Source organism: Corythoichthys intestinalis, chromosome 18, assembly GCF_030265065.1.
Source record: "Corythoichthys intestinalis isolate RoL2023-P3 chromosome 18, ASM3026506v1, whole genome shotgun sequence".
Lineage (NCBI taxonomy): Eukaryota > Metazoa > Chordata > Actinopteri > Syngnathiformes > Syngnathidae > Corythoichthys > Corythoichthys intestinalis.
The window spans coordinates 23,644,746-23,659,607 of NC_080412.1; the positions used below are offsets into that span (position 1 = coordinate 23,644,746).

General features: G+C 37.9%; 1 protein-coding gene across 1 annotated transcript in view; it reads right to left on the bottom strand.

Annotated features, from left to right (window-relative positions):
- ripk4 (receptor-interacting serine-threonine kinase 4) overlaps positions 1-14,252 on the bottom strand; it is a 42,269-nt gene extending 28,017 nt beyond the window's left edge. Inside the window, exon 1 of the mRNA XM_057820921.1 lies at positions 13,972-14,252. Within this exon, the coding sequence (XP_057676904.1) occupies positions 13,972-14,153 (182 nt within the window). The 5' untranslated portion in view covers positions 14,154-14,252. The remainder of the gene's footprint in view (positions 1-13,971) is intronic.
- Between the last annotated feature and the right edge of the window lie 610 nt (positions 14,253-14,862).

Here is a 14,862-nt window from a genome sequence, read left to right on the forward strand (position 1 = left end):
ATTGTGATGGTTTTTTAACAGTCTTATGGTGCCACTGTCAAATAAAGTGTTACCAAATTCCATAAATAGCAATTAATGAAACAACTAGAACAGTAACTGAAGAAATAATTAGCACAGAATATGAATTCGGATTTGTTAGTTACAGTCCCTGACAAAAGTCTTGACTGTTTTCTGAGTGAATCTCGGATCCATGCGGGCTCCAGTAAGTCTCCTGCAATATTGGCGGCAACTTTGGTGTAATTCAATGGAAGATTCATCTGAAAAATCCACCTGTAGCCACATAATAGTGAAGTTTGGTGGTGGCAAAATCATGGTCTGGGGTTACTTCCAGTATGGGGGTGTGAGAGAGATCTGGAGGGTGCAAGGCAACATAAATAGTCTGAAACATCAACATATCTTAGCTGCCTCTTACATTCCTAAACATGAAAAGGGACAAATTCTGCAGCAGGATGGTGCTCCATCGCATACTTCAATCAAGATACTCCAGGACTGGCCAGCCCAGTCACCAGACATGAACATCATTGCATGTCTGGGATAGGATGAAAGAGGAAGCATGGAAGACGAAACCCCAGAATGTTGATGAACTCTGGGAGGCATGCAAGACTGCTTTCCTTGATGTTTCTGATGACTTCATCAATAAATTGTATGAATCCTTGCCGAACAGCATGGATGCAGTCCTTCAAGCCCATGGAAGTCATACAAAATATTACATTTGGATCTGACAGCACCACTGCTTAATTCGCTTATGTTATGTAACGTATTTTTGTATTTGAAGTACATCTTTTGCTCAATTTTCACATTACTTTCTGTAGGTGACAAAACTTTTGTCTTGCCAAAATTTGACCTTTATGTCTTCATTCAATGATAAATCTTTTTTCAGTGAAACAAATATATTTTTGTACATTCAACATCATTTGGGAGGGTCTTCGCTTTCATATGAGCCATTTCTGAAACCAATTGAATAATTAAAAGTCAGGTTATTAGCAATTGTTTCTACAGAATGGATAAGCGACAAGACTTTTGTCAGGGACTGTACATCTGTAGCTCTGCAATGTATGCTAGGAGGCATGTTGGACAGCAACAGTGTTGACATCAGGTGGCAGTGGAGGTTGACTGTCTCCCCCAAAAGAACAGTGATGGCCAAATTGTAATTGTAAATGTACATAGCCATCAATAAACATGCAATTATGCATCACTTTAAGTCACATATTTCAGTGAGTCTGTCAGAAATCATTAACTAAATAGTTTGAAGCCACATGCTTTGGTCACTGACCTATAATATTTGACATAACTTTCGGCCCATCTCAAATTCCTGAGCCCGCGTTTCATGCCGACTGGGCTGCAAGTTATGACAATTGTTGACTATCATTAACCTTGGAGCTCTGACATTGTGCACTTGTTTTTAAAATTAGATGCATGTGGATTGGGCTCCAGTGGTCCAGTGGGTTGTGGTAAGGCCTTGGGGACATGCCAGATGAGTCTGAAATGCTGCAGGTGAGTGAGCGCTCGTTTTCTATTGCTCAACCTTTGCTCAGCTGCTGTTATCAGCAAACCTGTTGACATCACCGTAAGGGTCCTTCATGCCCTCAAAGGACATATCTCAAGCAAAAGCCGTAAATACAACCTCTTAATGGGGCTTAGATAAAGTAAACTCTTCCGTTTTAGGAATGTGTGGGAAAGGTTGGCGTCAGTTAGCTCAATCAGTAAAAGCTGGCTCGTTCTGTTTATCGTCTTCTGTCAGATTCAGGGAAGCCCTATGCATCAAGTTGCCAAAGAGACCGCATTATAAGCATGACTGGCACATTTTTTTTTGGCTTGATGGCACACAATTTCCACCTAGTAAGTAACGCAACAACAAGTGATGGCACATCACTCATTCACGTAGGTCACATACCAGGAAAATTACCCCAAATAATTGTTGCATGTTTTTGGTTCCAGTTTGGCTTTAAAAAAGCACTGTAATTAACCCTTAACAGCCACATGGATCACATTTGATACACTTAAAATTTCAAGATTTTGAGACGAATTCAGAATTTAGAAATTTCTCACTCAAAAAATTTGATGGATGCAATTCAACGTATGCCGGTTCCATGAGAAAAGAAAAAAAAAATCAGGATTTAGCAAAGGTTAAAGATATTGCAATAGGGTTGTTCCGATCATGTTTTTTTTTTGCTCCCGATCCCGATCGTTTTAGTTTGAGTATCTGCCGATCCCGATATTTCCCGATCCGATTCCTTTTTTTTTTTCTCCCGATTCAATTCCAATCATTCTCGATAATTTTTCCCGATCATATACATTTCGGCAAAGCATTAAGAAAAAAAAAGAATAAAACTCGGACGAATATATACATTCAACATACAGTACATAAGTACTGTATTTGTTTATTATGACAATAAATCCTCAAGATGGCATTTATATTATTAACATTCTTTCTGTGAGAGGGATCCACGGATAGAAAGACATAGAAGGACAAATGTGACTTTGTATATTGTGACTAAATATTGCCATCTAGTGTATTTGTTGAGCTTTCAGTAAATGATTCTGTAGCCATGCCCAAATGCATGATGGGAAGTGGAACCATGACTGTGCGTAGTGCTACCAATTGATATATCTTCTCTGCGTTGGGAAATAACATAGGGTGTTAAGAAAAAGATCAATTACTACCTTGCTTCCCCACATTGCTTCCCACGATAGCTCTAATCGTAGGGAGAGGGATTGTAAGGCTTTAGCCAAATTTAAAAAAAAAAGGCTCCACAGGCTTCCAAAATTCACTCTACTCATTTTACGTTGCCTTTTAGCTCTCTATAGAGGTAAAACGCCGCCATTACAGATTGAGCGCGACAATGCGTGAGTGGGTCGTGCAGCGCATGCATTAATTGCGTTAAATATTTTAACGTGATACAATTTTTAAAAAATTAATTGCCGCCATTATCGGGATAAATTTGATAACCCTACCTTAAGCCAAAACTAAAGACTCTGGATGAGAGTAACATATTATGTCTGTAACGTTAAATACAATTAGAAACGATTTATTTAAAAAATATATATATCAAAAAAAAGGCATGTCTGATATTTTTTGGCCGATTCCGATTCCTTGAAAATGACGTGATCGGACCCGATCGATCGGCATCCCGATATTGCATATCTCTATATTGCAGCGCTTATTACACACCATTAAGACCTTGTTTTCAAATTTTAGGATTCTATGACAATTGCTTCATGTTGCAAGCCTTTAAGAGTTCATAACATTTTTTTCCAACTTCTCGTGTTCATTGTCAGTGGTTAACGGCACTATTTTCCAGTACACATGATCAATTATCAAACTTTACAACTAGAATCCAAATAGCAATATGCAATAAAGCAACTGATCTATTATGGAAATAACTTTTTTTTTTTTTAACGAATAGTGGTACTATTTCGCAGTTTTTTTAAGAACATGATGGGAATTGTTGGTGAATCTTTACTACAACTAGTAAACACAGACATTTTATGTCATCTTTTCAAGTCAGATGGTGAAGTTAGCGCACATTACCGGTAGGGGTGTAACGGTACACAAAAATCTCGGTTCGGTACGTACCTCGGTTTTGAGGTCACGGTTCGGATCATTTTCGGTACAGTAAGAAAACAAAATGCAAAATATAAATGTGCTAGTTGTTTATTACACACTTTTGTGCTTTCAACAATAGGAACATTAGCCTATACAAAGCTAGAATTCTGCTCAAAAAGTAGCGGGTATTTAAAGATAATAATCCAGCAACAATTTGCCTTTCAGACCCCGCATATTGGTCAGCTTTCTTTCTGAAAGCAAGAAGAAAAAAGAAGTCCTGTGCTAAAAATAAAAGCAATCCCAATGACAAAGATTTTAACATGTATTTTACAAATGAAATGCCTCAATTAATTTTTTTTTCTTATGAATGTTTTTCAAAAGCTTTATTGGTGGATTTTCTCAAGTTAAAGCGCCACACAGAAATGAATAAATTTAATTGTGTAAGCAGGATCTTTATATTATTCTTATTATTTAATTACAGGTGTTTTAGCTCATTTCATTTAAATGGGCTATTATTTATTTTACTATGTGTTTGTATTTTACAAATGTGATGTAGTATTCATTTAATATTGTATATTTTATGTTGTATAACTTTAGTTCCTATGTGAATATTAGTTCCTACTTGTTTTGTTGTGGTAGGAGGGTTTTGTATTGAACACGGGGCCGTGTTGCTTATTATTATAGCAGAGAAGACAACTGTAAATCAACAAAGACAAGTCAACTGTGCCTCGATCTACCACTCAAGAGATCTGATGGACTCAAAAAGTGGGTTACGATTGCATATTAGTTTGAAAATCGTCCGGATCCACCGTATTTTTACACGAGTGACTTCCGGTCTGCCCGGTCTGCTAGCTAGTAGTATTGACGCAGGAGGGCCACGTCTCGTGTCAAATAATAAACTCTGCCGTTGTTTTCGCGTGCATCGCGTTGAGTCGCTTCTGGGACGCAACACGCGGCTGCACTGCGACTGGTGTGCATTCGCTGATTAACTTTAACAGCCGCGTTTCACTGCATTCTCGCGGCGGCCACGTTGTTGCGCCGTTGACGTTTCTTACTGTCCTACCATGTTGGTCCTCATTATAGTAGGGAAGACGGAGTAAATATAATCTACACAAAGAAACTGTAACCCAATCGACTCACAGCCTTGAAAAGTAAGGGTTAAATTACATCAGAAACTCGTTCGGTACGCCTCCGTTCCGAACCAAACGCCAAGTACCGAAACGGTTCAATACAAATACATGTACAGTTACACCCTTAATTACCGGTACGTTTTCCGCTTAATGCTCGTACAGCGCCACACCCTCCCTGCTGCTAAGCCGTGCGGCCAAACTGTCCAGCTTGCGTTTGGTACTTGAAAGATGATTGACAGGTTTGTAGCTTTGATCTTGCGAGAGAAGTTTGGTAGCGCTTCTATCGAAGGCACAAATGTGTCAATCATCGTTTAAGTTCTATAAGGGTGCTGTGGCAACTCATTGTGTAAGTGAAACACTGTTCTCAGTAGCGTGAGCGCCAAAGTGTGGGTGGCTTTGAGTGGACTCATTCAATAATAATAAAAAATAATAATTTTTCTACGTTATTCTTGTTTAGAAATTATTCACATTATGAAGGTGGCACGGTGGGACAGTAACATGTTTGGAACTTTTGTTCAAATAAAAACAAAACCAAAAAAGTTTTTTTCGGCAGCGGATCAGGACGATCGGCAGATGACTGGGTGAATAGGACTCGGGTGCGAAAATATGCGATCGGGGCATCCCTATGATAAATATTAACAAATATGGTGAAGGGAACTACAGTGCATGGTACAAGATTAAACAAGTTTCATTTTGAATATACAGGGTCTATAAAAAATGAGACAAAAATAGATCATTTTCAACTTTTTTTTTCTCCCCACTATTTTTGATACTGTCGAACCTGTACAACTTAATTGGAAAAACTGATTTTAGAGAAGGCAAGCAAAGATAAACACCTGTGATCATCAGGTTGCGTAATTCAACACGCCCTCATGAGTAAGGATGTGGCTGTGAGTTCAGTAATTACATTCGAACCTGTATGCTGTATGTTGAATGAGTCAGTGGAAGCATACATTACATATGAACCATTCTTTAAAGGATTCAAACAGCCTGCCAGATTTTGAAACACTTAGGGTTGAATTAATGGCACATGATGGTAAACGGGCTTACACTTGTATACTCAAAGCACTTTGACGCCGTAGTGGTACCTTTATTCACGAAATTAATTGGTTCGGGTAGTAGTTTCGTAACTTGAAAATTCTGTAAGTAGACACGTTTTTTTATGTAAATGCCCTCATCCGTTCCAAGCCCCCCAAAATTCCGACATAAATCTTTTATACTACATAACAATGCATTAAAACATGTAACAAATACATGTTACAATTAGATTATTGCACAATATACATAAAATCTTAGTTGGATGTAGAGCATGTTAATAGCAGTTTGGTGTTGCGACGATTAATCGATTAACTCGAGTAACTTGATAAGAAATGAGCTTCAAATCAAATTTTGCTACATCGAGGATTGGTTTAATTAGAGTGGCATTGTAATGGTTTGTTTTGAAAGTGTTTACATTTAGTTTTATTGATTTGGGTGGACACCCTGGCCTCTGGTGGCAACAGTGAATATGAAAAATAAATCCAGCTGCTCTTAGTTAAGACCAACATAAGATAATTTTTTTTTTTTTTAGCTAATATTTCTTTTATGCATTTGTAATTAAGTAGGTACAGGTATATTTAGCAGTTTTTTTGTGGGAACATGTGTTTGAACAATTTGTTAAGAATACTGGAGAAAAAAAAAAGCATTTTATAGCATTTGAGCTAACGGACTTTTGCTGTGCAAGTTAGCCAATTGTTATCTTGCTGTACTTAGATCCTCAGTTTTTGCGTGTTGTCAACTAGTGGACGGAAGTAGAAGCTCAGCTACTGTACAGTGGTACTTCTACATACGAAGTTAATTTGTTCCAGGACCTTCTTAGTAAGTCAAAATGGTCGTATGTGAGCAGGATTTTCCCATAAGAATACATTATAATTCCATTAATTTGTTCCACAGTGCGAAAAACCTACACTAAATCCTTAATAAATACTAGTGGTACCATTACAAATGGCAATTACACAAAGCAAAACAAATAAATTATAAATAAAAATCGTAATAACAATATTATAATAATTCCTGTCATAATGTAACGAAACGGGTTCTAATGTGGCTGCTGTGTTTTGCATGCTGTACCTGAACGTAAACGTGGCTGACGTGACGGTGAGATAAGTGCGGTTGAGATTTACTCTCTTTTTTAACCCTTCGATGCATAAGTGGGTCAAAAATGACCCGGTGAGGCTGTTTTCTTGATATATCTTCGGAATGAATAATTGTTATCAATTCATATTCCAGGTATTCCTCAAAAAACATGTTTTTTATATAATGCCATTCAAATTTTTGATGAACTTTTATACATTTGAAGAAATTGTCATTTTTGTATTACTACCCTAAGCTTCCACAAGTGGGTCAAAAATGACCCACATGCATTTTCTATGGAATCCAATGGGAAACTTTCATTCTTATCAACTTTAACTGTCAGGAATAAATTTACCGTGGACCAAAAAGTGACATCGCTGAAGAAGATTATTTTACACAGCAAGAGCTGATACGTGTACTGTATTATGTCCATATAGTATTTTGTGTGTGTGTCTTTCATGACTCTTTTAATGTTCTGTTGTTGTTGGCATCAACTGCAGCGGACAGTAGTCGTGTTGTGTTGCACAAGTTCTGAAATATATGATTAAAAACTTGACGAAGCGGGCGATTTCTCTAGCGATTATTATTACCACAATAATAATAGTCATCCTTAACTTATAAAGACTGGCGAACGGAGGTCGGAGGAGGACCGTCAAGATCGTAGACATTCTATGGCCGTATTGTCGCACACCACGCTCATATTTTTTCCATGTTCAATTCAATGCTAGCGTCACCTTTTTCCCTTTTTTCACCACCTGCACTAACTTTCTTGGGACCCATTTTGATTCTCTCACGAGAGCGCCTCGCGGGAAAACAAAGAAACTGCGACGCTGTCATAAATCGTCGTATTTTGAGCATGTCGTCGGATGTAGAAACAAATGACGAGTCAAATTGTACATCGGACGTCAAAAAGACCGTGTGTCGAAGCGATCGTATGTCGAGTTACAAATGTATGGTTTACTTCCACCAAAAACACGCGTGTAGGATCGATGCAGACGGATTTTGAATCGAAACGAGAATTTGCGTGATGTGATATCGCGATATATATCAGAGTCAATTATTTTTAACACCCTTAGTCACCGGGGAATTGAACCCACGTCCTTTCGGGTTAGGAAATGACTACAACTGAGCAAAGCCGCCCCCACAGAGGATAATTTGTTTCATTCAACATTGTTACATGGAAAAAAGGCAATTATTTTGGTAAATAGCAAAAGGGCAGCTACTTGCGTGTGCACATGCCTGGTCATTAAAGACCAATTGTATTAAACAATGCTACTGCCTCTGCAATCCTACTAAAATTCAATTTTTCTCAGGGTTAGGTTTTTGTAAACAAATGTTGCAATACGTTACAATGTTCGATGAGAAAATGAAATTACCACTTACGACTAGGGGTGTGACAAAACATCAAAATGGTGATGTATCGGGATACTTTGTATCCCAAAAGGTTATCGATATGCTCCTGCCAAGAATCGAGATATCGTTTTAAAAAGGTGTCAATGTCTAAAAAAAAATTAATAAAAATGAAGCAACAAGTTGCTACCAAAATCTTCCACCAAAATAGTGTCTCAGTTCACTCTAGGCTGCATTGACGGTGCTCGACACCCAATTCATTTAGACTCGGAACGTTCGTTCTTTCCAAACCAGAGCTTTCACAGTCATTCTGTCCGATTTTCAGGGCATTTACAGGTCACTTGCTGCTCATTTTAGAGCATGTACAGGTCATTTTCTGTTGCATTTGAGTCACTGCCTATTTATTTGAGTGATTCCCAGATCACTTCCCGTTCTGTAACTTAAGATAAACTGTTAAAGACCCATAAATTACCCCAAAATCAACAGGAAGTTACTGAAAATCAACAGGTAAATGACCTTAAATGGCCCAAAAATACCTCATTGCCTGGCATTGGCTAATACTGACGGCCATACACGTTCAATCCGTTTGAAGTGGGAGGGATGGCAGCGAATGAACGAATGTTCATTCGCTGCCACCCTTCCAGTTCAAATGGATTGGACGTCTACTAGCGATAAACTCATTCCAATACACAGCAGAAGCTTGGTTTTATGTTTATTAGTAGTTTGCAGAATATCCTAGAATGATTTCCTGACCAATGTATCGATAATCGTTGTCTCTCCATATCGTCAGATCATCGTTATCGTGAGCTTTGTATCCCAAATCGTATTGCATCGTGAGGTACCATGAGGTTCCCACTCCTACTTAAGACTTGGCTTCCCCTTACGGGGACTTCCCATTTTGGCCACACTTGTATACCAAATGTCAAAATGCAGTGTTTTTTACTTTGCCATATTATAAAAAAATCATATATATGTGCAGGCATGATAACAGTCAATGCCCATATTGTTGCCCAATCCATATTCCTGCTTAACAGCCCCTCAGGACAATGAGTACAGAGCAAGGCCCGGTAGGACTGGTTTTACAGCTTCTATTATTGTCTGTGTCACACAGCGGCAGCCAGAAACACAAAGGTGCCTTGTGTTGAATCCTTGTGCGGGTCAGTGAAGTCCCAGGCAAAATACCTTGAATATGTACTTTGGAGATGTTTACGGATGATAACATCTATGATTCAGGATCAGCAAATGCTTTAAGTTGCCCCACAAGTTTGGGGGAAGAGCTCATACCTCTGTTTGCTCAGATAGTCATGTCCCTTTAGTTATCAGTTTGGGTTGACTGATTGAACCTTGATTTTACGCTTTGAGTCATCTCCAGTACAGGATGCATGAGTATTTTAAGAATACAGAAAGCAATATTACTCGAGCCCATAAGGAACAAAGCTAATAGATGGTTAATGCTAATGTCACTATTGTAATTTCTAAGCTATTTGCAGACCACACATTGGTTTTGCGAATTATAGACTACATGAATTCAGCATAGGAAATTGTTTCCATCCAATTAATGAATCAAAGAGAATAGGGGTGAAGCTATCGAATATTTTAGTAGTCGAATATTTGATGAACTAGTTAGTTTGAATAATCGAGTAATCGAATAAGTACCTTAGTTGAGCCTCAAACGGTATAATTTTTTTTTTTTTTGATGAAGATCTAAGTACAACAAAAGAACAATTGGCTAACTTACAAAATTCAGCTAGCTTAAATACTATAAAATTAGGGGTGTCAAACGATTAAAATTTATAATCAAGTTAATAACAGCTTAAATCGTAATTAATCGCAATTAATCGAAACTCAAACCATCTATCAAATATGCCGTATTTTTCTGTAAATTATTGTTGGAATGGAAAGATAAGACACAAGATGGATATATACATTCAACATACGGTACATAAGTACTGTATTTTTTTATTATAACAATAAATCAACAAGATGGCATTAAAAGATAAATGTTAGTACAAGTTATAGAAATTATATATTAAAACCCCTCTTAATGTTTTCGTTTTAATAAAATTTGTAAAATTTTCAATCAAAAAATAAACTAGTAGCCCGCCATTGTTGATGTCAATAATTACTTACACAATGCTCATGGGTGCTGAAGCCTATAAAATCAGTCACACCCAAGCGCCAGCAGAGGGCACCAAAACTCCGCAAAACACACCAGGTACACAATTAACTGTGCTGTCATTTTAATCTCTTTGAGCAGGGCATTTGTGCGTTAATTGCGTCAAATATTTTAACGTGATTAATTTAAAAAATTAATTACCGCCCGTTAACGCGATAATTTTGACAGCCCTATATAAAACGCAAACTTTTTATTTTATTTACAATGCTGTAAACGAATGCTTCAAACACATATTCCCACAAAAACGGCTACAACTAAATTACGAATGCATTAAAAAACATTAGCTCAAACAAAAACAAAAACAGCTGGATTCAGCCATGTGAAATGGTTTATGTCATATTCACTGTCGCCACCAGAGGGCAGTGTATCCACCCAAATCAATAAAACTAAATGCAAACACTTTCAAAACAAACCATTACAATGCCACTTTAATTACCTGAATACTCGAAGCAGCAAAATTTAATTCGAATCTTTTTTTCTTATCAAAGTATTCGCGTTAATCGATTAATCGTTGCAGCACTAAAGGAGAATACTGATGAGTTGTGTCTTTGTGGAAAAGAGCTCAAATACCACCACTTGTAGTTAAAATCAGCTTGTTTTTCTTTGGACTGCAAACTACTTGAGACCATTAAAAAAAAAAAAATCTTGTCCTGTTAAGCTGTTTAGACACAGTAGAATAGGAATCTGAGTGTCCTGATGGCAGGCGTGCCCGAGTTCGCTCCTCAAGAGCCCCTATCCAGCTTGTTTTCCATTTCTCCCTCCTCCAACAAACCTGAATTAAATAATCAGGATCGTTATCAGGATCCTGCAGTGCTTGCTGATGAGCTGATCATTTAATTCGGGTGTGTTGGAGGAGGGACACATGCAAAACAAGCTGGATAGGGGCTCTCGAGGACCGGACTTGGGCACTCCTTCGATATGGTCTGAAACATTTTAATGTGTCAAATGGGAGTTTGATATACTCCCACTAGGGTTGTTCATTATGTGATAATTATTAGGAGAAAGCAACAAACAGGTTTAGGGGGGACCGGAAAAAATGGAGCAGACAGACAAGGAAAATAACAAACAACAACAAAAAATACCTTATTAAATGCCGAGACTACCTCTGAACATTGCAGTGCGATCACAATCTAATTATATTTTAGTGCTGCAACAATTAATCGATTAACACGAGTGATCGATTAGAAAAAAAAGATTCAAATTAAATTTTGCTGCTTCGAGTATTTGTTTATTAAAGTGGCATTGCAGTGGTTTATTTTGAAAGTGTTTGCAATTCATTTTATTGATTTGGATGGATACACTGCCTTCTGGTCTGTCTCATTTCACATGGCTGAATCCAGCTGCTTCCTGTTAAGACCAACATAAGCCAAGTTCGTTTTTTGAGCTTGTTTTTTTTTAATGCATTCGTAATTTACTTTAGAAGTATATGTAATAGTTTTTGGGGGGAATATGTGTCCAAACCATTTGTTAAGAGCATTGTAAAAAAATAAGATTTTTTTTTTGCATTTTATAGCATTTAAGCTAGCGGACTTTTGCTATGCAAGTTAGCCAATTGTTCTTTTATTGTGCATAGATCCTCATTTATTATTTTTTTTATACTGTTTGAGGCTCAGCTCAGGTATTTTTCATGTTCCCTATTCGATTACTCGATTATTGGAACTAACTAGTTCATCGATTAATCGGCTGCTAAAATAATCTATTGTTGCAGCCCTATTATATTTACTGTATTTTCCAGACTAACTCCTACAGACCTGAACATGCCGCTGAAGGACATGACGCGTTTGCATCTCCACATCAATAAATACACACAATTTAGTTGCTATTGCCAGTTATGGGAAATGATTGGATGAAAGTTTACCATCAAAATCAAATCATAAGGTAAAGCACACCCCCTTTGCTATTTTTGGCTCTTTCAAAATGGCTGAGACAAAACGCAACTTCATAAAGGCAAACCTAAGTGCACATTTCTCATCAAAAACAATGTAACATTAACATATAAATAACCAAAAAAGGCATGAAAAATTCCCGACCAAAAAATTAGGCGCATCACCTTCAATGAATGTCTTATCTTAAAACTGTTTTCATATTTTAGGCGCACTGCATTATAAGGCGCAGTAATAGTAGTAGTATTAGTGGTTTGGGTTGCATTATGCATCCACTAGAAGGAGTAGTGCTAAAGGGAATGTCATGTTATGATTAATCAATATTGATCCATATACAAGGCACATCAAATTATAAGGCGCACAATCGGCTTTTGAGAAAATTGAAGGCTTTTAGGTGTAGAGGTGGGAATCTTTGGGCACCTAACGATTCGATTACGATTACGATTCAGAGGCTACGAGTCGATTATAAATCGATTATTGATGACACTCCCCCCCGCTATTAGCTGCTTTTAATGTTTTGTACATTAGTTACAAAAACTGTATTAAAAAAAAGGCTCACAGACTTAAATAAACGACTATTTCAGTATCAAGTTAACAATTAAAAACAATAAATAATATACTCAAATCCCCATTCTGTATCAGCAGCTTTAAACTACATTCAATTGATTTAATGGTGTGAATCAACCGTTTAAGTTGTTAAAATTGCTCCCGTTATTCCATAATTTCCATTTTGTCTACTTTCGACAAGTGAAAGTTTTAAAACTATTTTAAAGATAGATTCAAGTCAATATTTTACCGATTTAGGAGTATTTTAGATAAAAAGTTAATTAGGTTCGCTCTGAAGGTTCGCTACAACAGCCTTGCAGGGAAGTCTACTGCTTTAAGATGGCGGTCGTTTACTAACGCCCGCAACTAGCTTTCTGTACATAAATATGATATCTACCGTGCCATTTTGTGGACGTACTTTGTAGCAGCTGTCAGCAACAGTCAGGTATGTTGTTGTTGTTTTTTTTATCTCGCGGCATGAGTTGAGCTAGAGCCGTGAGTTGAGCATTGGCATTACCCGAGGGGCCGGGTAATGACAAGCATGATGTTTAGCTACTCTCATTCCGTTCCTCATTGCGTCCCGAAGACCGCGTGGCACGCTGAGTGTGTTTTATTTCCGCTTTACTTGACATATTTCAATAATCGGAATTTGGATGTTTGTGAATCGTTCTCGAATCTTCCACGGCTGAATCGCGAACAATCTAAGAATCGGAAATTTCGCACACCTCTATTTAGGTGCGCCTTATAGTGCGGAAAATACATTACATTATTACTTGAGACTGAATCAGTACAAGCTCTGCAGGTTGCAACCGAGTGATACAATCATCACCTAAGCTCAAATGGCTCTCAAGGTGTAAATCTTAACACATTTGGCAGGGTATTTTACAATGATTGAATTGATGTGCTCATAGCATAACATTAACATATTCCGTAGGCTATTGTTAGTAAACTAGGGCAGGGCTTAAGTGTAACTTTTCAATGTTTATTCATTTAAAATTTACCCCACCCTTGGATTGGTGGCTGATTAGAAAAATTTGCATTCCAGTCATGCTTTGATCTTCAGAATGGAGCACTTTGTCCCACGGTAGACTGACAGCATATGAAGTGGTGCACATGCAACACAAAGACCAATACACTAAAGGCGCTTTAGGTCGTGACATTGCCAACAAAACCCTGAAGAAAGTGAAGAAAATAAAATACATTTTTCAAAAAGTTTTCAGGACTTACTTGTCATCTACGTGAAGGCAAGGAGGGCACTTGATAGCGAGCCATGTTTTCCACTGAACATGCCGGACTTTGTATACTTGTCCAAATCCACCTGAGCCAATTTTCTCCCAACTGGAGAACTCCGAAGAATCGAAGGTCCGAAGCAGTCCCATATTCCCATGCGGTGAATCGGGATCGTTCATACCCGTGCTGGCAAATCAACTGGAGAGATTGTCTTTCTCCCAGTCAAAAAATGTAGGAGCGGTCGCACACGCCAACTGCACTACTTGTGAGTATTTCCTTGTTTTTCTTCTTGTCAAGCACAGTTTGGCCCCTCCCTCTCTTCAGGTGAAAAAAAGGGGTGGGGCTTCGTGCGGCATCACTTCCTCCTTTGGTAAATTAACTCTTTCATGTATGAATAGTTTTCTTTTTTATTTAGTTTTATTATTACTAGTATTTGTTTTATTTTATTTCATTTATTCATATTGTGTGTGTTTTTTTAAAATTACATTTAGACAGGACCAGGTTTCAAACATGCGGCCCGGGGGCCAAATGTTGCTCACAGGACAATATTTTGCGCCCAATAATAACAGAAGTGTCCATACCACAGCCCACGGGCCAACTGTGTCTAGGGCAGGGGTTTTCAACCCAGTCCTCAAGGCACACTGTGGGTCCTGGTTTTTGTTCCAGCCGATCCAGCAGAGACAGTTGAACCAATGAGGCTTCTGCTAAAACAAGCCACACCTGACTGCAATCAACTGATTGCACTTGTAAAACACCAGATTGGGGAAAAAGTGTTGTCATCTTGTTTGGTAAGAATGAAATCCTGCACCCACAGTGTGCCTTAGTGGAATAGGTTGGGAACCCCTGGTCTAGGGTTGCCAACTCCCTGAAAAAAAAATAAGGGACACC